At 36.0% G+C, this 27,141-nt stretch overlaps 10 protein-coding genes across 10 annotated transcripts in view; 6 read left to right on the forward strand and 4 right to left on the reverse strand.

The window, feature by feature from the left end:
- Positions 1-4,652, reverse strand: part of Cbr-kin-4 — a gene marked incomplete at both ends in the record, with an annotated part of 16,521 nt that extends 11,869 nt beyond the window's left edge. The window contains 2 exons of the mRNA XM_045235645.1: positions 1,111-1,612; positions 4,597-4,652. Of these exons, the coding sequence (XP_045093056.1) occupies positions 1,111-1,612; positions 4,597-4,652 (558 nt within the window). The remainder of the gene's footprint in view (positions 1-1,110; positions 1,613-4,596) is intronic.
- Positions 4,653-6,480: 1,828 nt separating this feature from the next.
- On the forward strand, positions 6,481-7,561 carry Cbr-clec-171 (the record flags this gene model as incomplete). Its single annotated transcript, XM_045235646.1, has 5 exons — positions 6,481-6,651; positions 6,698-6,794; positions 7,124-7,242; positions 7,288-7,430; positions 7,474-7,561. 5 exons carry the CDS (start codon positions 6,481-6,483, stop codon positions 7,559-7,561), a joined length of 618 nt encoding a protein of 205 aa, XP_045093055.1.
- A 412-nt stretch (positions 7,562-7,973) lies between these two features.
- CBG06159 lies at positions 7,974-11,275 on the forward strand (the record flags this gene model as incomplete). The annotated part of the gene is made up of 12 exons (XM_045235647.1): positions 7,974-8,021; positions 8,065-8,193; positions 8,243-8,413; positions 8,480-8,573; positions 8,623-8,693; positions 8,742-8,859; positions 8,905-9,023; positions 9,066-9,214; positions 10,184-10,310; positions 10,425-10,521; positions 10,565-10,635; positions 11,015-11,275. The coding sequence occupies 12 exons, from the start codon at positions 7,974-7,976 to the stop codon at positions 11,273-11,275; spliced, it is 1,455 nt and encodes a 484-aa protein (XP_045093054.1).
- A 725-nt stretch (positions 11,276-12,000) lies between these two features.
- CBG06160 lies at positions 12,001-13,695 on the forward strand (the record flags this gene model as incomplete). Its single annotated transcript, XM_002633353.1, has 7 exons — positions 12,001-12,150; positions 12,384-12,522; positions 12,567-12,678; positions 12,740-12,895; positions 12,947-13,301; positions 13,349-13,461; positions 13,512-13,695. 7 exons carry the CDS (start codon positions 12,001-12,003, stop codon positions 13,693-13,695), a joined length of 1,209 nt encoding a protein of 402 aa, XP_002633399.1.
- Positions 13,696-14,422: 727 nt separating this feature from the next.
- On the forward strand, positions 14,423-17,605 carry Cbr-srh-27 (the record flags this gene model as incomplete). Its single annotated transcript, XM_002633354.1, has 9 exons — positions 14,423-14,658; positions 14,706-15,048; positions 15,092-15,325; positions 15,369-15,561; positions 15,606-15,673; positions 15,780-15,865; positions 16,666-16,920; positions 16,969-17,311; positions 17,483-17,605. The coding sequence occupies 9 exons, from the start codon at positions 14,423-14,425 to the stop codon at positions 17,603-17,605; spliced, it is 1,881 nt and encodes a 626-aa protein (XP_002633400.1).
- Positions 17,606-18,212: 607 nt separating this feature from the next.
- Positions 18,213-19,802, forward strand: CBG06162 (the record flags this gene model as incomplete). Its single annotated transcript, XM_045235648.1, has 5 exons — positions 18,213-18,418; positions 18,464-18,806; positions 19,209-19,442; positions 19,487-19,661; positions 19,705-19,802. 5 exons carry the CDS (start codon positions 18,213-18,215, stop codon positions 19,800-19,802), a joined length of 1,056 nt encoding a protein of 351 aa, XP_045093053.1.
- A 177-nt stretch (positions 19,803-19,979) lies between these two features.
- CBG06163 lies at positions 19,980-20,719 on the reverse strand (the record flags this gene model as incomplete). The annotated part of the gene is made up of 3 exons (XM_045235649.1): positions 19,980-20,076; positions 20,120-20,235; positions 20,285-20,719. The coding sequence occupies 3 exons, from the start codon at positions 20,717-20,719 to the stop codon at positions 19,980-19,982; spliced, it is 648 nt and encodes a 215-aa protein (XP_045093052.1).
- Positions 20,720-21,336: 617 nt separating this feature from the next.
- Positions 21,337-21,618, reverse strand: CBG26308 (the record flags this gene model as incomplete). Its single annotated transcript, XM_045235650.1, has 1 exon — positions 21,337-21,618. One exon carries the CDS (start codon positions 21,616-21,618, stop codon positions 21,337-21,339), a length of 282 nt encoding a protein of 93 aa, XP_045098478.1.
- Positions 21,619-22,592: 974 nt separating this feature from the next.
- CBG06165 lies at positions 22,593-24,587 on the reverse strand (the record flags this gene model as incomplete). Its single annotated transcript, XM_045235651.1, has 6 exons — positions 22,593-22,728; positions 22,776-22,871; positions 22,915-23,242; positions 24,048-24,275; positions 24,328-24,427; positions 24,480-24,587. The coding sequence occupies 6 exons, from the start codon at positions 24,585-24,587 to the stop codon at positions 22,593-22,595; spliced, it is 996 nt and encodes a 331-aa protein (XP_045093051.1).
- A 2,422-nt stretch (positions 24,588-27,009) lies between these two features.
- Positions 27,010-27,030, forward strand: CBG26307 (the record flags this gene model as incomplete). The annotated part of the gene is made up of 1 exon (XM_045235652.1): positions 27,010-27,030. One exon carries the CDS (start codon positions 27,010-27,012, stop codon positions 27,028-27,030), a length of 21 nt encoding a protein of 6 aa, XP_045098477.1.
- Between the last annotated feature and the right edge of the window lie 111 nt (positions 27,031-27,141).

Here is a 27,141-nt window from a genome sequence, read left to right on the forward strand (position 1 = left end):
CGGCCCGGCCCGGAATTTTACAAGTATGCATTTTTCCTATTTCCCCTTCCTGAATTCGTGAAATTCAATGACCTAGAAGTTTTCAATTTCATTGAAAACAACTTTTCCATGAAATTGAAAATCCTCCAGACTTTTCTCGTTTTTCAAGAAATTCCATTTGCTCATAGGCTTTTATTTGACAGGAAATGGTTCGAATCAAAGACCAACAACTACAGTAACCTATCCGACCCAAAAACTACAAACTACAGTAACCTACCTTTCTAGGTTTGAACAGTTGCATTCTGATGAGAACTCTTCTAAAAAGTGCCGACAACTACAAAAAAGAATATGTCGGGTTGACGGTGATGGCCCACCGAACATTAAAAGAAAGAACTGTACAACTGTTTCTCTTTTCCTTCTTTTTCCATTTCTTTTTCTTCTTTTCGGGACAAGAGAGAAAGAAGAAGATACGAGCGTTTTCTTGTCCCTAATATATTACACTCTCCTTTTTAGTATTTCTTCTCTTCCCTCTATTCCTTACATATCTTTTTCTCTTTTTATTTAGTACTAATTAACTTAATTTGACACTAATACGTGTCTGATACTGGTGGTCGTTGTTAACAAAATTGAAATTGTTTCCGTTTTTGTAAGATAGTACCACTGGGTTACTGTAGTTATGGACAAAAAAGAAAGACATAGACATTCATGGAAATCGAATTACAGAGTAATTGCATTTATAGAATACTTTCGTTGAATATCAAACGAAATGTGTGTGTGTGTCATCGTTTGCAAGTTCCAGTTTCACTAGAAAACTTTCAAACCAAAAGTACCGTAAGTCCTCTAATAGAATCCCACTCAAACCACTACTTTAAGCTCAATTATCGCTATTCCTGTGAAAGTTATCAAAAACTTGTCAACTGATTAAATATTGGTGACATTGTGATAAATAATTTATCAGATGACAATTTTTTGATATCTTTCACAAGAATCGAGATAATTAAACTCAAAGTTGACGGTTCTAGTCGGCTTCTATTAGAAGAAATACGGTATTAATTTGAAAAACTCTCAGATGGAAGCATAATGTACAAAACCCTGAAAACTTTACGATAGGAACTTAAAACCTACCAGTGCACTTTTAGATCTTCGGGGACTGGGTTCGTTGGGTGGTGTTTCATTATCATCACTGGAATATTTCATTGTGCTCCACATTGGGGATAACAAGTTTTGATAACTAGAAGACATTGGAATAGTTATTGAACTATTTGTATCTGACATTGTCGACGCGAAACTTGTTCTTCGATCCGGAGGAGGTGAGGAGAGAAATCGAGAAGCAAAGGAGTTTCCGAAGAGAAACGCTCCGCCCCCTCGGAATTCAGGAGAGTTTTCATCGCTTCCTCCGCCGGGTACTTGAAGATAATGCATTCGTGGCTCCTCATTTTCACGAATATCACCCAAAGGGCTTGGAGATAAAAAGGGAGGACTTGGTGGATCTAGAGATATCCGGATATGTGATAATTGTTCGGATAGTCTTTTAAGACGTGGTGATCGTTGAGGTGATAGAGAAGTACGGTAGGTATATGAAGGTGTTGGTTGCATGCTGAATCGACGATGTGGATGTAGAGTAGATTTTGGTCTGAAATTGAAATTGGTTAGAAAGCTTGAATAGGGATAAGGAGATGAAGAAGCTTTGTTTGTGAAAGAGATAAAAGATCAGAAGAGTAGGTACACTTTTTTGATGAAGTATGAGTTCAAACTTTGGACTTCATAATTTCAACAGTAATCTATCACTCTCTAAAGATATTTTTAGAAGACAGCACTTCGAAAAGAAGAGAGAATTAAAGACCGCCAACTTTTAGCTCAATTATTTCCATTCCTGTGAGAGATATCCTAATTTTGTTAACAGATAAATTTTGAATGATATTATGATAAAAATGTTATCAGTTGACAATTTTTGATATCTTTCACAAGAATCGAGATAATCGAGTCCAAAGTTGATGATTCGGTGGTCTTCTATTAGAGGAAATACGGAATCTACACCTTGTTATCCCACATTATTCCTACCTTGTTCTTGGAACCTAAAAAATATGAAAAGTGCCAAGACCACACAACGTGTCTCACCCAGGAGGAAACCAATGAACCTCCAAGTAGAAAAAGAGTCATAAAAAATGCCAAAAAAGAATCCAGATTCTAATAGAGGTCTGAGCTATTACTATGCTGGCCTTACGCTTGAAATGAGCCCTGAGTCGAGTCTTTGAGAGAGAAAGAGCACTATTGCTTTTTTGCTTTTTTATTGGCTTTATTGCTTTTTTTTATTGCTTTTTTTATTGCTTTTTTTGAGCTGCTCTCACATGTGTCCCCTTCTCGTTGGGGCTCACCCTTTCCCATCTACAGCATATATTTCGTATTTCGAATCGCCGCCGAAGGAAACAGCGCTTTTCTTCGTCAAATCGAAACTCAATTTCCTGACTTTCTTGTTTGAATGTTGTTTTATTTTTTTTTATTCGGAAAAAACACACATCTATCGAACACGAGAGTTTTAGTCATCGTTTTTCGGTTTTCCAGAGACTAGAAGCCTTAAAAAAATAGATAAGGTGTTCTTATTGACCCTATTTCTACGGGACGTTCTACTTGATCTTCTCACTTTTCTCCTTTAAATTTGATATGGCATTGACTAATACGGAGTGAAGTATGGAACGCGTCACTTTTGATCTATTTTCTATTTTACAATTTTATGAGAAACTGAAGCTGAAAAAGAAAAATGTATGGGAAAGAGCAGATAACCGAGAAAATGTTTGATTAAAGTATAGAATTGCACCTGTCACATTGCGTAATGAAACACTGAAAACAAGTTAACACGAGCAGAAAATAATTGGAAAACCATCAGAGCGAAAAACGCAATTTTGTTCATCGATGAGTGTGAATCTTTTTCTAATTTTCTTGATATCTTGCGAACAAATACAAATCGGAAATAAGATGATTCCATCATACTTTCTTACAATTTAGTTGGAGCTATTTTTGAACGAAAAGGAAGACTCTTGAGATCAGAAACTCTGAAAGAGAGGAAGATAGGGGATCTGGGTCTTCAAGATTCTGAGGTTTTAGAGGTATTGAAAGAGAGTACCGCCCAGCAATAAATCTTTATAATTGTTACACAAAATTATCTAAAATGCCATCCGACGGATTACGTAACGAATTTTGAAATCTGTTTTTTCCTAGAATCTAATCACAAGAAGTAGGGTGTTCGATTGCTAACCGGAATTTTGGGATATGTCTAGATGAGTCATGAATGTCTAGAAAGATAGTTTTCATTACGGATCAAGATCACAGATGACGTAAGCAAAGCTTGCCGGATACTGTACTTAAAAACAATGAAGCTGAAGAACCAAAAAAAGACTTTTTAGGAACATTAAGAACAGAAGAGGAAAACTTTGAATCTGTCAACTTTACACATCGGGAGTCAGCAATTTTCGTGTCATTTTGAAATCTCAATATTATGTATTTGTCGGTTACTAGGAAAGATACATTCAAAATATCTCAACTGGCTCCAAACTTTATGTTATGTTGACAAACAATCCAGTTTTTTCCAAAATGTGGAAATTCGATAAAAAAGTGTTCTTCATAGAGTTAGCTCGAGCGATGCCGAAATATTGTGAACGATAACTGAAAGGAATGAGCAGCATATGGGGACGGATAAGCGATAAGGGATTAGATGGGCATCCACCAACGGATTCCTCACCAAGGATTAACTGTCCGGTGTTATTATTTCTTATCACTCTCATGTCCATCCATACTCTATCTAACATTGACGTAGAAGATTCGGTTACTATGCAACCAAATTTATGATCGAAAATGTCAGATTTCTGAGCATCCAGACCGAAAAATATATACAGAAAGAATTCATATTGCAAGGATCCCTTCATCCAGAAGGAAAAAATACGGTAAAGCCAGAAAAATATGCTTTAAATGACAGTTTCAACTGAAATCGGTAAACTTTGGATTTTTTTTCTATAGAAAAATGTACTTTTGTAATTACCGTAAAGCCTGTAATGAAGGGTTTGCTTATTGTCAAGTTGAGCTAATTTATCTCGGTTTCTGTAAAAGATATCAAAAAGATGTCAAATGATAAAACGATTTTGGTATTATGATAAACAATTTATCAGTTAACAGCTCCTTTATATCTTTCATAAGAATCAAAATAAATTGGCTCAAAGTTGAAACTTAGGATTCCTTCTATTACAAGGTTTACGGTAGGTTTTTTCTACATCGTTGTAAAATTTGATACTTTCTAATGGACCAGTATGGTAGAAAATATTCAAAATTTTCAACAAAAAAACTTTTACAGAATAAAAAAACCATTAACTGAAAATGCTCAAAATTCTGAAAAATTAGCGAAAAAAGAACTTGACCCAAAGAAGAAAAGCAAGACTTCTCTATTATTTCCGTTCACATCGAAAGTCAACCAGTAATCGGAAATTCAACGCACGCAAAACATAAAAAAAAACGACAGACAGAGGGAAACATATGTGAAGAGAGAGATTTTGTGAAAGGGGTTTTTTGCAGTGAATGACTATGTTTACATCTAGTTTGACAGCGATAAGTTGCTGACATAAAACTCACTTTTTGCATCCATTTTTCACTTTTTTCTTTTCCATTACCACTCCAAAGTTGAGCATTGGATTTCTAATGGAAACTGAAACTGATAAGTTCGGATTGATATAAAACCAAATAGAAATTAGTTGGCCGACAAGCCGTCCGAAAAGATTTGTGATGTGAATATGGAATTATAAATAAAACGAAAAAAATATTCTGATCCTCGTTTTCCGGTCCTCAACACACTCGCTATCCTTTTTTTCAGCTCATCACAAGGTTTGGCGTCCAGTGAAAAGCTTATCTTTTTCGATTTCCGATTTTGGTGGATTACTGAATAAGTTGGCTTTATGAAAAATGCCGAAAGGAGTGGATACGTTAAAAGTGAATTCTCCGTTTAAGTTCGTTCTGAACTTCTTTTAATGGCTCCAAATTCCGGAAATGAATGATTTGACAAAAGTATATGGCCGGCATTGAAATAAACCCCGATATTTTCTGATGGAGATTTTCTGATGAAGAAGACATCTGTTCCAGATGAGTGGCAATGAATTCATTCCAGATAACTCAAAATTAGTTAATTTGTTCTAAAGTTAGTTAATTTTTTTCGTTCAAAACAGTTTCTAAAATTATTTTATGAAACTTCAAGATACTTTTGGGTACCGTACTTCCTCTATAAGAAGCCCACCCAAACTGTTCTTTGAACTCCATTATCTCGATTCCTGTAAAAAGTATCAGAAATGTGTCAATTGATAAAGGATTCATCATAAGATCACCAGTATTTTATCAATTGAAAAATTTCTGATACCTATCACAGGAATCGCGATGATTGAGCTCAAGGTTTACGGTTTGGGTCGGCTTGTTATAGAGGAAATACGGTGGATGCCAAGTGAAAACTTCGGAATACAAAATTACAAGAAAATTAAAACTAAAAAAATTAAAAATTAAAAGTTGAGTATTCAAATTAATTTGAATTCTGATAAATACATTTATTAACATATAACAAGTAGTGATTTTCAAAAGTTTTAATTTTGGGAAAAACATTCCGAAAGTGTTAATATTTCTGTTATATTTGTTGAAAAAACACGTTGCTCCCAAAAACTTAACGGTCCATCTTTTGGGAGATTTAAAAGATTCTCGTCGCTCACAAAAATTTTTGAAATTTCAGTACTTTGATGTGAAAATTAAAACTTTTGAAATTCACTACTTGTTATATAATAAGTTTGTCCAATCTTCAAGTGAGTAAGAACTTGTCGATGTTGTTTTCCTGATATGAATCTGCAGAAGCGATTCTTTGAGCTGCAAAGGAAACATGGATTTGTCCTGAAATAGACCGTTCGGAGCAAGATTTCTTCGTTTATCCCAAGCTAACAAAGCCAATAGGTGGTCAGTGAGAGACTGTTCTCCTTCATTGAATCCATCTTTGAACTTCATCACGAGATTTTAAAAGTGCTCTTATGATTTTTCGACTATTTTTTTCGATGAGCCAATTACACAGAGCATCTATTTCTGTTGCAAAACAGCATCGTCATAATCCCGTGTTTTTTCGGGATATTTTGCAAGAAGTGCATTCGGAACATCAATTGGTACATGCGCATCTTTGCATTCAGTCACGTTAACCATTCATTTTATTGGTTCAACTACAACTTCGGGAGATGACATCAATTTTATTTCTCGGATTTTTTATTTTCTTATTTAGTGTTGTGGTATTTCTTCAAAAAGTTAGTTGAAATCATACAAGCATTTCCAGAGCTCTGATAAGAAAATGATTTTGATTTGGGGAAAACCTCAAACCTCAAAAAATGCAATAGTCAACAAAACGGTTGATTGGGATGAGTGTCTTAAAATTTGTTACGAATCAGCCACTTGTACAGTAGGTTTCAACGCTGTTTGTTTGGAAACCAAGAAAGTTTTAAGATGGCTTGGAATTCGAACGATTCGTGTACAATGTATAACTTTAATAGCATGAGCCCAGTGGTTAAAGGAAGTTCCAAAAATGGATCAGTAGTAGCATTCAAAGTTACGAGTCCTGAAAATCAATGTCCAGTTGGGCTCAATCCACCGACATTTGATAATCAGAATGCTACGGTATCTGATAAAATGTGTTAGTTTAAAAAAAAAGACAGATTTTCAGGGGCGCCTTTATGTGAACAACTACCCTCCAAGTTTTCCATATTACGTAAATTACACAATGTATTTCGATAACGGCATATGGAAAATGTCCTACATCCGTAAGAATGATGATACTGTTTTTAGACACTCAAAAGTTCTTTCAAGGTACCGATGGCTGTCGAAGAACATTCAATCATATAATTCAGTATTCGAATAACTCAGGCCTTTGTGTGTATGTGAGTGATAATTATCTCACAATCATATGAATAGATTTTATATTCAGATTTTATGGCTACTAACGATGGATCATTTGATTATGATCAAAGTTTGGAATTATGCAAAAGTGAAGATAATATCTAGCAGGTCTTGTGGAAAAAGAAGATTTCAAATGGTTTGAAAGTAAAAACAGTTTATTGAGAAACATATATCTGAGATATTTCTGTTCTAGATAAAGGACAAGAGTTGCGAAAATTGACTAAATCAAAAGACATATATGCTAGAATTGATGGAGTGCGTTACACGACATGTAGATCGAATCCAAAAACTGCTGACTGCAGATCTCCAAAGGTTTTGATATTGAATATTGTACCTCTTTGAGAGAATAAAATTCAGGGATTCAAATTCACGGGCCGAACGATTTCAAACTTCAATAACTACAAATGGGTTAGTAACTCTTCTGCTATGGCAACAAAAAACGATAACTGTCTGGTGATGGTATTCAAGGGAACCGGCTCAGTTAAAATAGATGTCCGAGGGTATTGGGAATCAGAAGATTAGTTTTTAAAACTGAAATTTCAGGTGCCCATATGATACAGCTCCACTGAAAACGCAGCTTGTATTCTGCTCAAGGAGGGCATGGTCGTTCCCCGATCTTCACTTCAACTAATGGTACAGGATACTTTTTGTACATAACTTTGTTCTAGATTTTGTTTTAGACTAGCTAACAATGTTATTTAATGTGTAAATAAAATTTTTTGACACACCTTCTATTATATTCCGAGTGATCTATTTGAAGCTAAACAAAAACGTCTTAAAAATGGGTTCTGACCGAAAAAGGTATCTATTTTCCTAATATCATTGCAAAAAATCGAAATTCCCGAAATTTTTTAAGGTGTTAACGTTTCTTTGATCGGAATCCCCGTTTAAGCAGCTTTTTATGCCTAGTTCCCAAATGTCACATTCTGCAAAAAAGTCTACCCATCATCGAGAGATATTGTGATGCTGCCAATGATGCGTTCAGTTGCACAATTCCTTTTTTTTTTTGACCCAATCGATTTTCATTGTTTTCTCTTTTGAAAATGCTGAATTTCTTGAACATACTTCTAGCTGCAACAGTCAAATATGTTGTAAGTGTAAGAATTTAAAAGAGATAGTTTGATTCTTCTCCAGAATTCTGATAACACGATGGTAATTGTTTGGGGAAAACCAACTTCCTTTTACAACCCAACTCCATATGTGAATACTACTCTTAACTGGATACAATGCGTTCAGGAATGTTATAATTTCGAGAGATGCGTGGTTAGTTTTTTGGACACCTATCAGAACTTGTGAGTAGAATAGTTTTCAGTTGGCATACCAGAATTCAACAGGGTGTAACCTATACGTTTTTAATGGAATGCCATCTGTAAAAAAGACCAATTCAACTCAAGATTTTCAAGTTGCATTCAAAGTACAGGGCTTTGCAGATACTTGTCCAGTTGGCACCAATCCGCCAACTTTTAATAATAAAAACGCGTCGGTGAGATAGTTGACTAACATAAAACAGTAATAAAATACCAAATCACGGAGTAATATCGATATTCAGGGCTACCTTTATGTCACTGATAATGTTTACTATCCTCAAAAAGTATGGTACAATATTAGTTTATCTGGATCCTCTTGGAAATTAACGTATACAAGTTGGTTCTAATACAAAAATCTTGAATCGAAACTAATCTACTTTTTCAGCATCATCTCTCTGCCCATCTAATTATAACACTTACGTAACCTATGCGGATGGTAGACAGAATTGCGTTATAGTATGTTATAGTATCCGTATCATACATTCCTGAAACAACTAATTTCAGATATTGTGGTCGAATATGACAGTAGGAGGATATCAGAACGTTAGTGACACTACTTGCAAACAGTTTGGTGGAACATTGCCTACATTGAATTTTCCAATAGATGTCGATGTGTTCACATGTAGTTAAATAGGTCTATGTATATATCAATGTAGTTGAATTTCAGACCTTGCGAACTTGTATCGTAACAATTTTGCGTCAAGTGAGTTTTATATAAGAATCGATGGCGTAAGAACTAAATCCTGTCAAAGTAATCCGAATTCAACTGAATGTCTGACTCCAGAGGTAAGTGGTATTTTTTTCCGACATTCCAATGCAGAAGTTTAGGGATTCACATTCACCGATCCAAGCTTTCTGAACAGCTTTCAACAGTATGACTGGGTCACAAATGCTGGCGCCAAAGAGGAAAGTGATGATAATTGTCTTGTTCTTGTTTACCCAAACACTACCAAATTTATGCAAGTAGATGTTAGAAGGTAATGGAGATTGTCAAGGTATTGGAATAATAAAACATTTCAGTTGTACAACAAAAGGAACTATTCAAGCTCTTGGAATGTTATGTGCTAAGCCCGCGTTTACCTAATAGATCATGTAACAAAAGGGAACCCTGACCGTCTACCCAATTACCATGAAAACCTGTAAAATAAAAGCCTCCTGACTTGCAACTTTGAGCCAATTCATCTCGATTCATGTCAAAGGTATAAAAAAGTTGTCAACTGATAAATTACTTATCATAATATCAGAAATGTTTGTCAGTTGAAATTTTTCGATTTCTTGCATAGGAGCCAAAAAAAATTAGCTCAAAATTGACACAGTTACGGGGGCCTTCCATTGAAGATTTTCTGTACGTTGTTAATTTGACTTCTCCAATTTCGAAAACCATATTTTCCAATTTGATGTACATAAAGTTTTTATTATTTTCTATCAGAGTCCAATTCTCTGACGTGCAGGGAAATACTCCTGCGAAACTGAATGACTCCTGCAAAACAAAACTGAATGCCTCCTGCAAAACTGAATGGTGCTGATGTTTATAAAAATCTTCTCAAGCTCATCATTTTCCCTGACGTGCTCACCCTTTCCCTGACGTGCTCACTCATTCTTCTTTTTGTTTCTGAACGCACATTGAAGACACACTTTTTAAATCCAAAACAATTTTAGATGTTGCTGACACAATTTCTACTCTTCGGTCATGTGGTAATCAAAATTATAAATAGTTCCTTCAAAGAGTAAAGATTCAGACATGCGAGCTAACAATGATGGTGGTCTGTGGCAAACCAAATGCCGTGTTCAACTCAGACTCTTATCCCAGTACAAACTGGACTCAATGTATTCAGAAATGTTATGAATCTCAAACATGTGTAGTTGGTTAGATGAAAGTGTCCGATTCAGTTTCAGGTGTTTTAGATGACGTGGCAAAATTTTGGATGTCTCAATTATGATTACAGTGCGGCGATAGATGTTACGAAAACGAATGCTACAGACGGTTCTATTGTTGCCTTTAAAGTGGACACTGAGGATAGAAAGTGCCCATCTGGAGCTAATCCACCAACGTTCGATAATCAAAATGCAACAGTAATTTAATTTTATATTCCCAGAGTCGAAACTATGTAGCTGACTCATTTTTATCAATTTTTCAAGACCTGTTTCGCTGTTTTAAATGTTTTTTTCCTTTTGAATATTTTTCAGGGATCCCTTAACGTTGATTATGACACAAACTTCTTTCCGAAATGTGTATACTATACAATTTATGAAAAGGGCAATACTTGGCAGATATCTTATACATGTAAATTTTAAACTCGAAACACTTCCACATAATTTGTTTTCAGTGAACAATAGTTGCACTTCTGATTTCATTGATATTGTGGAACGCTCTGATGGTACCTCAATATGCGTCACAGTATGTAAATTCTCTTTAGAAAAAAAATAGGCATTTTTCAAGGGATACTTCAACAATAAAACGAATTCCAATGGTTACAGCTATGAAAACGCTGTAGAATACTGTGGTGACATGTCTACTTATCCAACAGGCGTCTGGTATCCAGAGGACGCGTTGTTCTTACCAAGCCAGTTATATTAATGTTTTGATTTTTGTGACATAGTAGTTTGTAGAATTGGCACAACGAATGAGAAAATATCTGGCTTCAAATGATACGTATGTTCGAATAGATGGAATCCGCACACCAGAATGTCAATAAACTCTTAGTTTCGCAGAATGTATGACAGTTAAGGTGAGTTATGGCGACTATCCACAAATATTAAAAAAACACCAATTTCAGGGATTCACATTCACTGGGCCACCAGTTGAAAACTTTGAAAATTATAATTGGGTCACAGATCCATCCGCTCAGGAAACGCCAGATGACAACTGTATCATTTTGGTTGCGAATGGCTCCAACCCTATACAAATGGACGTTCGGAGGTATACAAACGGTTCAGAAGTACAAAAGCTAATACATTTGCAGTTGCTTGTCTACTGGATCTCAATTGCCAACAAGGCTCATATTTTGTTCCTGTCCAGCATGGATATTTTGAAATAGTCAAAGTGAAATTAATTAATTAAATTATTAATTCAAGTTAATTTATTCCTCTTTATCTGAATTTGAATCATCTAAAATTGCTACAGAAATAATTTTAAAAAACGCATTGAGTTAGGAAAATACCTACTTTTCAAACATTTTTGGGCAATAAAAGATTTCACCATACACTATCTTTAATTAATCATTATCTACAACTGAATCATCTGACATTGCTACCAAAATAATCATCCAAAATATTGACATACACTTCAGAGTTGTTTCACCACTTCTCCCAAAAATAAATAGATGTTGTTAGTCATTGTTTTTGCTACTTGCTCTTTTTTTTCACAAAAGGGAACAGTACACCGTTCCTGAAACACACTGAAATAACTATCCAGTCCACACTGTTCCAAATCCACTCAAGAGAATCTCAAGAGAAACCTGAAAACTGTGTGTCGGATCACACGTCAGTCCCCCATCCAAAAAGTGTCCAAGCACAGAGAGCACATGACTGATTGCGGCATCTCATTCAAGAGCAAACAGCCGGATGAAATCTCTTTCTTCCTCTATCTATTTCCTCTTGTTCTTCTTCGATTTCTCTGCGTACTCTAGCCAATTTTTATACGAATTATTACATCTCGTCTCGGGGTTTTCCTTGAGATCTTTCTCTTCGTCAATCTTCCACTGTTTTTTGTAAGTAACACGTACACTTTACTCTGTTCCCTTGTCCATTCGGTTGGTTCAAAATGGCCGTTCCTCGTCGTCCGAATGTTCAATCTATGAGAAAATTGTTAGATGCTAAAACGGAAAACGAGAAAGAAGTCGAGAGTAAAGATTCATCAGTTCCAAGTTTGGCTGAAATTTGCTTGAGTTCAATATCTACAACTCTCTTTCGGGTGAGCTTCTAGGTTTATATTTTAATTATATATACTGTCAACTTTGAGCTCAATTATTGTAGTTCCTACGATAGATATTAAAAATGTGTCATTTGATACAATTTTGTGATGTTATGATAAACAATTTATCATTTAACAACTTTTTTATATCTTTGACAGAAACCGAGATAAATTGGCTCAAAGTAAAAAGTTATCGCGCCATTCTATTAGAGGTTTTACAGTAACTGTTTCAGAATAAAATTCGATGGAGAAAACTAACCGATTTGGCTTTCGAATACAGATATGTGTCAGAAGACAGAAATATTCCTAAACCAATTCAAAATATTCTTTGTGAATCGATGGACGATGTTCTGGCAGAAGCTAAAAGATGGAGTAAGTCAACCGACCAGTTTCTAGAAGATTCCTATATTTTTCAGATGCGAAACATTTGGAAATGTTCGTAGAACCGGCAAAAAGCAGACGACGTGTACTTCCAAAGAGCGAACTTCTCCGAACTTTCTATCCAGAACTCGTCTGGAAACGTCACAGGTTTGAGATCTCACTTGGGACTGACCTCTGTAATTGTCAGCTGTTGACTTTTTCCTTTCAGTTGTGAGATAGACGATGTGGCCACATGCTTACATTTGATTAAAACTGAATGCAAGAATTGGCCATTGATGCAGTTTCAGTTTGCTTGTCTTTATGCCAGAACGGAGTTAATTTATGATGACTGGAAGTTTGATAACTACAGATTGTCTTGTTTCAGGTGAGAGTTATTTTCGAATGGAAGAATCATGTGGACCATCATTGTTTTCAGAAAACAAGTAGGTGACCATCCAGTGTATGATTTCTGGCTGACTATGATGGCCACAATCAACAAAGACCGACACTTCTTCGGAAGTTCAATTCGACTTCCAAATCAAAAAGTTGCGCAATGTTTTCTTTTTGCAATTCGAAATGGATACTTACAACTGGTGGAATATATTTGGGGTCAGTTAACAGACAGTCATCGAGAAGCAATTGGAATGATTGAATGGAGAAATATGTGTTATCGAACAAGAGATGGAGAAGCAATCAGTTTCTTGTGTAAACATTTGTGTAGAATGAATCCTGTTGGAACTTGTAGAAATGCTTGGCAACCGTTTTTCGACGCATTTCAGCATTTGGTTCATGTAAGTAATTAACTTCTATTTGGGTTCGAATTTCTGTGTTTTTTCAGGACGAGAAAAGTGATCATTTGGAGAGAAATCAGTACAGACGAAAGTTTGAATTTCTGCTCAAACATTGTTGTCCAATCTTGCGAACTCGATTAGTCAAATTTCACCATTTCAGGTGAGTAACAGATCTGATGTAGACAATAAACGAATTTAAAATAATTTCAGATTGATCTGTGATGCTTTTCGTTACAACGAGCATGAGATATTCTCTCTTTTACTCCAGAATATGAGTCCAGATGACATTGCATCCGCCCGAGAACATATCGATCGTATTTTTGATCGAAACAAAACGAAAACTGGAGATCGTCTTCGAAGAACACTTATGAGAAGACAACAAACAATTCAATAATATTTGATCTGAAAATGGGTAGAACATAACACTGAAAAAAGAGTGTAGTGCATATAAAATAAATTATTTTTTTACTCACTATCGTTCTAGAGTTCCTTCAGATTCAGAAGGCAAAAATAGTTTTAGGGGAGGGGGATAATTGATTTATCCGCGGATGGAGGGGGTGTGATTTTTGCACTTGTTTTTTGGTTTGTGGATTACAAGCCAATTCGATTTCCGTTGTTGTATGACATATTCTATCCCTAAAAAGTAAAAAATCTGATGATAGTAGCATTCCACCAAGTTATGCAGTTCGGAGATGTCAGGAAGGGAAATGTTTGAACTTGGAAGTCGGAAGTCCGATGCAGATTTTATTTCCAAAGTGAAAAAATACCCGGAATTCGCAAGTCGTTATTACTGAAATCTCTGATACAGTCTCACAACCCATAATGAAAAACTTTTTTCCATGATTTGTGCCTCACGTCTTTTCTATCTGTAGAGTCTTTTACTAGTCAGAGAGACAAATTTAATTTTCCAAACCGCATACTAGGGATCAAACGGAAGTACGAAAAGTTCTAGTTAGTTCGTTTTTTGATCTATAATTATCAGTTCAGCCCCCTGTCACCTGCACAACCAATAACTCAATTCTATCCCACTCACAGAAGAAAAGCTCTGGTCTTTTGGGTTATAGTTTCTTATTAGTTGGTTATTGTTTCTTCATTGCAGCTTTTCTTTTTCATTTCCTCAGATGGCTTCTCAATTTCTTTCATTTTCAAAGACGAATTATCAGTTTCTACCGGACAATGAAAGCTATTATGAGTTCTATAAAGAGCAGGAGGAACTGAATGGTTATTATAAAACCCTGTGTCATTTTACTCCCTTTTTCACCATCCCAATATATGCTGAAGCTTTTTATTGCATCGTTTACAAGTGTAAACAATTCAGCCCAAAGTATGTGCAATTATTAACAGTTCATACATTCTTGTGAGTCTCAATTAAAATAATTCCCATTTGAAAATCAAAGTTTTTAGGCATTTATTTGCTGAAGTATACTGGACTGTGCTTCTTCTTCCTTGTGTAAATCTTCCAACTATTGGAGTTTCAGCCGAAGGTTTTTTGAGTGTTCTGAAAGTATCTGCCAGCTGGCAAATATTTTTCATGTGTGGACTTTTGCAAATTGGTACTGCAACAATGATCCACTTGTTGATATATCGGCTAAAATTTGCTGTTCCTTCTCATGCTGCAAATAGTCAATGCGTCAAATTTAGTGCTGTTGCTGCAAACCTTTTCTACTATTGCACGGCTATTCTCTGTACATGTGCTCTGGGATTCATGGATGAAGATCAGTTGGTGGCTAAAAACAGAATTCTGAAGGTTTATCTTTTCTGAAGTTCCTTTTAAAAATAACCATTCACAGAAGTATCTCGTACCTCATCCGAATCTTTGGGATGTTCGGTTTGTGTCAACTGATAAAGAAAATCCAACATTCTTGTACTATTTGTACATAACTGTTGGGGAAATAACAATTCTTATAATCAATATTATAGCAGTTCCTACCATTTCATTTCATTACCTCTCAGCAAATCGAACAGAAAAGTCTGATCGATTGGCCAGAGCTCACAGGCAAACACTACAAGTTTTGGTTTTCCAGGTATCAAGGATTAAGAGATTGAGGTTAAAAAACAAACTTCCAGCTTGCAATTCACTGCTTATTTCATTTACTCCCGTTGATTTGCTTTACAATTTCTGCAATTTTTAGAATAAAAAACGTTTTTGTGCTCTCAGTTGGAGCGTATATCTGGGCATTGCACGGAGCAGCATGTACGCTTGCTCTGATTCTTGCCAATAAGCCATTCAGAATCACAGTCAAAGAACATCTGAAATACGGTACGACTTTACCAACACAGTTTTAATTATGATGGCTATTTCAGTTTTCTGCTGCTTATGTTGTGAACCAGCAACCAAACAGCCAAGCATCGGATTACGACGAGAATCCACAGTGATTCAAAAAATTGATATTTCTAACTGACTCTTTTTTGAAAATAAATGATTTTTCTGGTTTAAATTTATTTACTGTGTAGTACAAATTAAATCGAAAATCTCAGCAAATGTTAGACACATGTACCCACATGTACCCCTACTTAGGGCACCGGTTCCAATGTTGCTGCATCAAGGCAATCGTGGTCGAGGGGTAGGGGCGCACATGTATACCGTTACAATAAACGAAGTTGAGAGAATTTCAGATTGATCTGTGATGCTTTTCGTTACAACGAACATGAGATATTCTTGCTGTTACTCCAGAATATGAGGCCAGATGACATTGCATCCGCCCGAGAACATATCGATCGTATTTTTGATCGAAACAAAAAAAAACTGGAGATCGCGTTCGAAGAACACTCATGAGAAGGCAGCAAAAAATTCAATAATATTTGGTCTGAAAATGGGTAGAACATAACACTGAAAAAAGAGTGTAGTGCATATAAAATAAATTATTTTTTAACTCACTTTCGTTCTTGAGTTCCTTCAGATTCAGAAGGCAAAAATAGTCTTTGTGGAAGGGGATAATTGATTTATCCGCAGGTAGCAGTGGTGTGATTTTTTTCGCTTTTTGGTCTGTGGAGTATTAGCTAATTCGATTATAGAACTACTTGTTATGGGAGGTATCCGACAGAATCATACAGTATATGTAGAGGTGTCGGGAAGAGAACTTTTCATTAATTTTCCTTAATTTGGGTCTCGCGCCTCCCCTATCTTTAGAGTCTTTAACAATTAGAGAGGCAATCTATGAGAAGCAAGTCTCAAATACAATTCTTTGTGTAAACTTTTACTGACTCGTGAGACATTAAGTTTTTCTATCGCAGACTAGGGATCAAATGGAAGTATGAAAAGTTCTGGTTACCCCGTTTTCTGATCTATAATTATCAGTTCAGCCCCTGTCACCTGCATAACCAATAACTCAATTCTATCCCACTCACAGTAGAAAAATTCTAGTCCTTCGGTGAGCTGTTTTTTTCTTCGTCGCATTTTTTTATTGCTCCTAATGGCTTCTTCATTCCTACCGGACAATGAAAGCTATTATGAGTTCTATAAAGAGCAGGAGGAACTGAATGGTTATTATAAAACCCTGTGTCATTTTACTCCCTTTTTCACCATCCCAATATATGCTGAAGCTTTTTATTGCATCGTTTACAAGTGTAAACAATTCAACTCGAAATATGTACAGATATTGAAAGTTCATACATTCTTGTGTGTCTAAATCAACATGATTGCCATTTGACGATCAAAATTTTTTAGACATTTCTTGGCCGAAATATACTGGACCGTGCTTCTTCTTCCTGTCATTTGTCTTCGAAGTATTGGAGTTTCAGCCGAAGGTTTTTTGAGTGTTTTGAAAGTATCTGCAAGCTGGCAAATATTTGTCATGTGTGGACTTTTACAAATCAGCACCGCAACAATGATCCATCTGTTGATATATCGGCTGAAATTCGCTGTTCCTCCTGATGCTGCAAATAGTCAATGCGTCAAATTTAGCGCTGATTCTGCAAACTTTCTCTACTACTGCACCGCGATTTTCTGTACATGTGCTTTTGGATTAATGGATGAAGACCAATTGGTTGCTAAGAACAGAATTCTTAAGGTTTAGTTTTCTGATGTTTCTTTAAAAATATTAAGTCACAGAAGTTTCTCGTTCCTCATCCAAATCTTTGGGATGTACGGTTTGTGTCAACTGATAGAGAAAATCCAAACTTCTTGTACTATTTGTACATAACTATTGGAGAAATAACAATTCTTATAATCAATATTATAGCAGTTCCGACCATTTGATTTCATTATCTCTCAGCGAATCGAACAGAAAAGTCTGATCAATTGGCCAGAGCTCACAGGCAAACACTACAAGTTTTGGTTTTCCAGGTATCAAAAAAGAAAGTAATCGCGAGTGTTAAAAAAATTACAGTTTGCCATTCACTGCATATTTCATTTACTTCCTTTAATTTGCTTTACATATTCTGCTATTTTTCGAACAAAAAATATAGTCATGCTCTCAGTCGGAATGTACATCTGGGCATTGCACGGAGCAGCATGAACGCTTGCTCTGATTCTTGCCAATAAGCCATTCAGAATCACTGTCAAAGAACATTTGAAATACGGTACGACTTTACCAACATAGTTTTAATTATGATTGTTATTTCAGTTTTCTGCTGCTTATGTTGTAAACCATCAACCAAACAGCCAAGCATCGGATTACGACGAGAGTCCACAGTTATTCAAAAAATTGATTTTTTTAACTAATTTTTTACAAATGAATGATTTTTCTGATTACTGTTTTATTTGATTACTTTTAAATAAAAAGTTGATCAGAAGAAAAAACTGATCAAACATCATTCTAGTCGTTTTGTAGCCAGCTCAGTCAGTTATTTTCCCTGTGTCAGCTGATATCCAAGCACTGCCAGATAATTCAATCACTTCCCACTCGCACTGCTATAAAATGTCAATTTTTTAAAGCTGGCATCAAACTTCTCGTTTCGGTTTTATCCGAAATGTCAGAGAACTTCTTGCCTGATAACAGAAGTTACTATACTTTTTACAAAGAGCAGACAACCTGGAACAACTATTATAAGTATGCATGTCACTTCATTCCATTATTTACTGTTCCAATTTACGCTGAAGCACTTTACTGTATTCTTTACAAATGCAAACCGCTCAGCCCGAAATATGTCGCTATGCTACAATTAAATATGTTTTTGTAAGTCTTTTAAACTTCATTAGAATTCCAACTTAATGTTTTCAGTCATTTTCTCGGAGAAGTATTTTGGTCAACTATGCTCGTACCGGTTATTGTTCTTCCATGTGTTGGCCTGTCAGTTGAGGGATTATGGAGTGTGCTACATATTCCAGGCAAGTACCAGATCTTCATAGTGGTGGCAATTTTACAATTTAATACTGCTACAATTACTCATCTTCTCATTTATCGTCTGAAATTCGCTATTCCACCGGATGCTAAGTATAGAAAATATGTCAAACTCAGCGCTGACGTTGCGAAAATATTCATTTACTTCACAGTAATTTTTTGTACTTGTGCATTTAGTTTGTTGAACGAAGACCAAGGGTCTTTGAAGAACAGAATCATGCAGGTCAGTTGAATTCAATTCAACGTTATACATACACTTCATCATACTTGTAAAATTCCGGGCCGGCCCGCCAAAGCCCGGGCCGGGCCTGAGGAAAAGTTCGAGGCCCGGGACCGGCAGCAAAAATTTTGTCATTTTGAACCGAATTTTGAGCTCTCAATACAGTTTTCTATATTTTTTGTGCTTTTTGGATTGTTTGTCTGTTTGACCAAAAAACATTTAAAAAAACTCGAAAAACATTTATTGATCGAAAAAAATCACATAAAAAATCACCCTTATGTGTTTTTTGAAATTTTCAAAACTTGTGGAATGACAGGTCCGCCGGGCCGGGCCGAGCCGGGCCTCCGAAATTCGGGAAAAATCCCGGCCCGGCCCGTTACAAGTATGCACTTCATCCGGTTTCAGAAGTTTTTGGTACCTCCACCCAACTTATGGGACGATCGATATGTCTTAACTGATAGAGATAGGGCGAACTTTCAATTATTTCTGTATATTACTATTGGAGAAATTGTAGTCTTTGTAGCCAACATCATAATTATTCCAATTATTGCATTTCATTATCTTTCTGCTCATCGAACAGAAAAATCTGATAGATTAGCCAAAGCTCACAAGAAGACTCTTCAAGTTTTAATTTTCCAGGTATTTAATCTGATTTTAGACTTTCGATAGTATACTAGTTTCAGTTAGCAATCTACTGTCTATTTCATCTTTTACCCATGGTTTGCTTGACTTGTTCAGCTATATCCGAAGCGAGAAATGTAATTTTTCTTTCATTAGGAATGCTTATTTGGGCATTGCACGGATCAGCATATACTCTTACTTTGATTCTTGCGAACAAACCGTTACATTTGGAATACGGTATGGGTCAAATTGGTTTCTATATAGATCAAAATGTTTTCAGTTTTCTGTTGTATACTCTGCAATTTTTCACCAAAAACTCCAAACATCGGGAGACGAAGAGAGTCAAGTGTTATTCAGAAAATTGATTTTCCAACTTAAAATTAAATGGCGATGATTTCTGATTGTAAGATCCTTCGAACTCAGTCAAATATAAATTTTAGGTTTCATTATCTTGTTCATACGACTGCCTAAAAACATCAGATCAATCAGTTATTATTTCGATAAATGCAATTTGATATGAAACTTTGTGGTAACCTCCAAAGCTTAAAAAATATTTTATATGCACAATCCAGTTTTCTTATCACATTTCTTGCTCTCGCACTTTGAACATGGTTGTCCTTCCAGATAAATCGGTTCGTTCAAGTAATTTCCTCTGAAATGATAAGTAAATAAAAACTGCAACTTCAAAATCTTACTTTGGCCAATAATGGCAAACAACACAAATCTTTGTGATCGGTCTTCCAGTTTTCTTATGGATATCTTTGAAAGTTGCAACAGAGCAACCTATCTGATAAGTGTCCGCCCATACCATCTACCTCAAAGTGTTCGTATACTTTCAAAGGAAAAGTTACTGAAAATACCTGTGTTGCATGCCCGACTCCGCTTCCGAACAGATCATTTGTCAGAATATTTGAATCCCAATACTTTTCATGAAACTCGTGAATCCATGAGCCAGCTGCTAGTGAGCCATAATTATTGAAATCTCCTGGTTTTGTTGACCAATGCCAAAAAAGGTTTTCTCCAATGTCATTGATGTTTGAATGTTTTGATGGATTGGTTCGGGCGAATGAATCAGCTGATTTTTCAAGAGTGTTATTCCATTCGAACCGTCGAATATTTGAACCAGCAGCTCTTTTTGTATGTCTTTTTGTGACAAAATTGCCAAGTGCTAGTTGAGACCTGACAGTTTTAAAGAATGTTAGAAATTTGCAAAAATGAATGCTTGCTGAAATTGAACCTGATATCATTATGATGATCCAGTACTTCTTTCTTTCCTTTTGAACTGAAATTCGCATCAATTTGTCGACTGAACGATACAATCAGAAAGAATAAAAACAGGAATCTTCCTGTGAAGGAATAAAGTTTGATGCAACGCATCTCTCGAAATCATAAAATATGAGTCGACTTTGTCTTTTATATGTGCGGAGGACGCTTCTTCATTTTTAAATGGCTCTTTTTGAGCGAACTGTAAAACTAAAGGGTTTCGGGCGAGCGCAGCTTCAGTGATTCTAGAATCTGCTGACTCTAGAAGAAAAAAGGTACAAGAAATCGAATTTTCGAATTCAGAAACATTCGAGGGCTCACTATCACCATTTTTTATATTCCGTAAAAATTTTGATGAATGGGTCTCCAACTTTAAACTTTGCCCCGATTTTTCTGGGTTCCTATCAATAATACAAAGATTGATAAATTGTTTATTGTAACATCAGAAATGTTTTCTCAGTTGACACATGTTTCATATCTTGTATAGGAATTGAGATAATTAGGCTCAAACTTGACACTGTCGGGATTTCTGTGTATTTGAAATTCTGGATTTGAATAATTTTCAATATTCTTTATTTTGACTACTAATAATATTTGTTTAGAAAATGAAACGAGAATTAGATGCAAACAATTCATTAAAATTATACAATTAATGATGCCAACCATTGGGTTGAGGGTTATAACGGTAGTTTTTGCATACGCCATTCTTGCAGTAAGGAACTTCGAGCTCCATCTTTATGTGCCTGCAGTCGTCGTGGGAAATGCACTTGGTTCCATGCTGATGGATACCACTGCCACGTGGATACTTGGTCGTTGTGCGATTCACTTTTGGACGGGGAAAATCGTCGTCAGCTGGGCACGGAGGAATAATACAAGCTTCCATTTGAAGAGCCATGGCGAGGAGGAAAATTAAAGGGATGAGAATACGCATTGCTGGACGAAATTCAGCGAATGATGATTTTATGATACCTGTAGAATCCTTTTATACAAATATTTTCAACGGTGACAATGTTTCCCATGTGGGCGGTTTAAGAATCTGGAAATATAAATATGAACGATGAACGATCTGAAAAAAAGCCGATGGGAATTGTGCTTGAATTGCAGAAACGTACTCACGGACGAAAAAAGTCGGAGCTGTGGGATAAAACACACAAAAATCAAGATAAGAAATTCGGAAAATAAAAATATGTTTAGGTTACGGTAGTTGTCTTCGGCCACGGCCTAGCGTTTCTCTTCCACAGATCCTATTTTCTTTAACAGAATAATAGTCTGTTCATCGTTATAAGTTTCTAATACCCCCAAACTCTAAAGCTTTTGACTCATCAATTCTTCTCTTAAAATTCGAAAGTTTCCTCATCTGCAAAAGTTTTCTAATGTTTTCAATTAAAAAGTGACGAATTCCTCAAAAAATGTTTTTCGATCTCTGTTTGCACTGCAACAAAATGAATGAAAAAATCTTCATTAGTTCAATTACTTTTGTTTTGTTTTTCGTGTAATGTGAATCATCCAAAAAACACTATAGTATACAGAATACCCGTTTAAAATTCGACAAAATCGGGAAGAAATATGGCTAATTGCTACTCGAGAAACGCATTCGTATGGGATGTTGAACAGGGAAATTTGAAGGGGAAATCAGAAATGAGAAAAATTGAAATAATAAGTCTTTGGTCTTTTTAGAAATTTGGGGTTTTTTTTGTAAAAGCTGAAATACCCGAGATTTGGTGTCACTATTTGCACAACAAAAAATGATAATCGAGGGAAATTAAAAAGAAGAAATGAGCAATCAATCTTCTGTGACTACTGTTGTTTCTTCTTCTTCAATTGTATTCAGATGTTCTTCTTCTGAAGACGTCGGGATTTCTATTGCAATTTCATTTGCAACTTCATCCTTTGCTTCTTCGGATTCTATTTTTCTGCGACCACACTCTCGATTTCAATTCGTGTCGCTTCTTCATAAGTTGGTGGATTTTGAGATTCTGTTGTATTTAGATCATCAACTGATGTATAACTCGGAGGAGGAGTTGCCAGACGGTGTACTCTTCTGAAAAAGAATTATTTTTTGAAATTCTGACTCTCCTGAACGCTTACGGTGTAGTACTAGACATGGAAACTCTTCCAGGTGCTACAATCAACGCTCGATCCCTAGGAACCCATGATCCTCCACACATATAGTCATGTCTGCATCTGAAACCAGTTATAGAGTTCTTATTCTGAATATTGACCTCACCTGAATGGTCTGTTGTTGTTTGGATGGAATACTCTGTACCAAGTCTCTTCTGCCACCGGATTCATAGCAGATCTACGACGATGAGCTCCGACGCACAGTAATCCAATAGTTATGATACAAAAGGAAAGACCAGAAAGCGTCAATCGAGAATTAACTGATCCTCTTTTACGGATCACTTCATCACATTGCATACTTGGTACAGAACCATCACAAATTGTGCATGCAGGTCCGGTGAAACCATCATAGCATACACATTTTCCGTCGAAAAAGTGTCCATTGATACACTTTTGAATTGTACAAGGGCGTCCGAAAAGACATTCACAGAGACCTGAAAAACGGAATTGTTGATCCCTTTCATTACTTTTTGAATGAGTTTTTGGCTCATCTCCTTCCTTTACTCATTTCCTGTGCACGACGCAAAAAAATGAAGAAGGGACGTGCCTTTTAGAAATAAAAACTTTGGTTTATTTCCCTAAAGAGCCACTTTCTGAATATGTCACATAAAAAATTCAGAATGTTGACATCAAAATTATCGGGGGAAAAAGAGAAGAAGAAGGAGAAATGTGTTTTCCGAGGAAGACAACTCCTTAAGTGCATACATCCAGATTTATGACATCCTGAAAGAGCAATGAGATCTTATAAGACGGAAAAGTTAGAATCAGAAAATGTGAAATTGTCTGGTACTCTAATCAATTTGTTTTTACTATACGGATAAATCAGAAAACATTTGTTATGTGATGTAGCAAGTCTAAGCGTATGCAGTAATACCTGTTATAAAAGGGCTCCCGCACTGAGAAGTTGAAGCTAATTTTTCTCGGCTCCTATACAACATAACAAAAATATGTCATCTGATAAAATGTTTGGAATATTATGATAAACAATTTATCAGTGGACATCTTTTAAATATCTTTGACATGAACCGAGATAAATTGTCTCAAAGTTAAAAGTTAGGGCTCTTCTATTACAGGTTTTATGGTACGTTCCCTCTTGATGAATATCCAAAGCGATTTAAGAGAACACTCACAGAAAAGCTAAAACGCTTCTCCAGCGGGTAAAAGCAACCGTGCTCAATAGAGCGTTAAAATAGACGCGATTTCGTAGGTCAACGGAACTGAGTCACTCCCAAAACTCACCAGAAGTCTTGTTTACAACTCCAGAATTGCATCGGAAGATACAGTGCTCTCCGACCCAATTCGAAGTGCAGACACATCTTCCGAGAGTGAAATTGAAATATCCATCGTTCATACAGACAGGCGTTTCACATTTATCTCCGGTATACCAACGAGTACATAGACATGATCCATCGGTTTCGTTCGTCATTCCTCCATGTCTGCATGGATCGAATCCGGTGATGATTTCATCTGAAAATTGGAAATTCGACTATTGTGGTAATAAAGAACAAAATGGGGTTACCAGAAGAAGGATTCTTATAAATTTCCTGCCAATCTACTTGTGCTTGTCCCTTCATTGCGTACTCTGTATGTGCATCATTCACCATCATTCCATTGTTAGCCTGAAGAAAAAGAAGAAAAAACATCTCATTCATTTCTTTCTCTCTTTCTCACCAAATGCGGAGGCGTCGTGGGCATTAATGAAAGTAGATAGATAAGAGCAATGATGATGACAAGCATCAAGGGTCCAACCCAGAGACGCGACGACGAATTCGATCTCATTATGTAGGTCGAGTGCGGGAATCTGGGGAAAAAAGTGTTCGGAAGAGATATGATGTCGGTTAGGAACTTTTGAAAAAGCAACTGTAAATTATTCAAGCTGGCGGGTTCTTTTTCTCATTCCGCCTGATACTCTAAATAAACGGAAATTAAGATGGGATTCTGGGAACGTCTGGGAAAGTATAAATAGTTTTTTTTCAACTTTTTATGACTTCAAATATGAAATTTCTAACTAAAATGTTTCTAAGAAGGGCCCAAAACTACTGCATAAGTGATCTACCGCAAACACTCTATTAGAAGGTCACCCAATACTTGCACTTTGAGCTTATATATCTCAGTTCCTGTGAAAGATATCAAAAAGTGGCCAACTGATAAAGTGTTTATCATAAAATTAGAAGTATTCTGTCAGATGATCATTTTTTTTAATATCTTTCAAAGGAACCAAGATAAATTGGATCAAAGTTAAAAGTTAGGGGTGGCGTTCTATTACTGTATGTTAACTGTAAGAAACGATAATTTTATACTGAGTGATTGTTTCACTATTTTTGTAATCGCAAAACAGGTACAGTTATCAGTGTAAAGTTAAGAATTCTGAACTATTTTTTTCCGGTTGGGTTTAATTTTTATTTCACATAAAAAAGGAGTTTGCAAACGAAGAACAGAGAATCTGAACAGACGACTGGGAGAGATGGAAACTCGTGGTTTTGAGGGATACGTGTCAAAAGAAATCCTGTTAGTTTTTGAGCCACTCAGATGTCATGGAGAAGCACGCATAACCTTTTGTTTTGACATTTGCGAGAAAGTGACAGAAAGCTCTTCAAGAAATCTAGATGGTTAATGGTGTAGTTTCAAAACTCCCAAATTTTCCATTTCTTCGTTTATCAGCATTTCTTCTTATCAGTTACAATCGAAAATAAAAATCTGTCTCTTCTGATCATGTGTTTTCTCATTTTTCAACTTTCCTCTTTTCGAATTTCGAAGCTCACCTCGGATTTCGTCGCCGCGCGTCAAGCGAAAGGAAGAATGTGGTTATGATGATGTTTTCGGACGAGAGTTTGGAAAAACTCTGAAAAACACACAATTCGAAGAAAAGTTTGGTAAAAAGCGGTTTAGTGACGGGGGAGAAATGGGGAGGCCGGAGTTGGGGTGCCCGAGAGGAAACGGAGGAAAAAAATAGAAGAAGAAAAGAAAAAAAGAAGAAGAAGAAGAACAACGGGAAAGGCGAAGAAAAACGAGCTCATCGAGGGATTAGAGGAGCATGAGAGACATAGAGAAAGAGATGGAGAGCAAAAAGAGAGATAAAGAGCAAACATCAGATGGATGGAGAGAAAAGTCACAGTAAGCAGTAATGAAAACGTGGTTTTTTCACTTCTTTCTCTATTTGAAGAAGGTAAAGGTCACTCTATGTTTAACTCCTTCAAAATCGAAACAAAAAGAGCTCCTTTATCGTCTTTTTATCAAAAAATGAGATGATAGGAAAGTGCCGATATCATTGAGATGATTTTTGAAAAAATAAAATTAAAAGAAAATAGGATGAACTGGTCATCCTGCATTACAGTTTCCAATTATTGATAACACTTTCATTTTCGACAGGTTTTTCGGTCGCGGAACTGAAATATGACGTCTTTTAGGTAATGGATAATGGACGAAGAAAAAAGAACAGAAATTGAAGAAAAACAATAAGAAGAGACAGAGGAAGAGAAGAAATGGGGAAAAAGTTTGAAGAAAGTTTTCGTGTGGTTTCGGTTCGAAGTTGGGTTCCAAATTGAATTTGGAGTATGGACGAAAAGATGGAAGAGCTTTGAAGAAAAGAATAGAGTTCCTGAAAAAAAAACGTTTGGGAAGAATTTCAATTTTCGAAGAAACATACTTTTGGAAAAAAAAGTTCAGCCATACTGGATAGTTTGGTACAAATAAAATGTTATATCAAAAATGTTAAAGCAAAAAATGGAAAAAAAACATATTGACTGAGAATGACCAGAAAAATCCCCGTCTTTCGAAATGAGAGTGGATCTCCAGAATAGAGGGAGATTCCCTAGTCTCAAAACAAAGCAGAATTCAAATATAGCCCCCATCTCTATGCAAGTATAGCCCCCCAAAATGAACCATAGTAGAGCCCCCCCCCCCCCAACAATCTAGACACTTGCAGCAGTTCAAAAAAAGCCCCCCCCCCCCCCACCAATTCAAATATAGACACCCACTTTTGCGTAGTTTGTGGTGTGTGAAGGGTACCGTAACCGTCATGATGCAAATTTTGAGCTTTCTTTAAACATTTTTCTTTGATTTTTTCCGAATTTGTGACATTTTTTACCATTTTTCCTTGTTTCTAGGGAACTTTTTCTGAAAACACTTTTCAGCTATGTATGTATATCCTATCACAACTTCCCAAAATAAGACATTCCAAAATTAAGGCTTACGCCCAAACATGGTGGGGACCTATTTTTGAATTGGCGGGGGTCTAAAATTGAATGGGTGTGGGGGCTATTTTTGAATTGGCGGGGGGGGGGGGGCCTTTTTTAATTAAATTGGGGGGGGCCTCATATAATTTTCTCTTTTT

This window comes from Caenorhabditis briggsae, assembly GCF_000004555.2.
Source record: "Caenorhabditis briggsae complete genome, chrIV, whole genome shotgun sequence".
NCBI lineage: Eukaryota > Metazoa > Nematoda > Chromadorea > Rhabditida > Rhabditidae > Caenorhabditis > Caenorhabditis briggsae.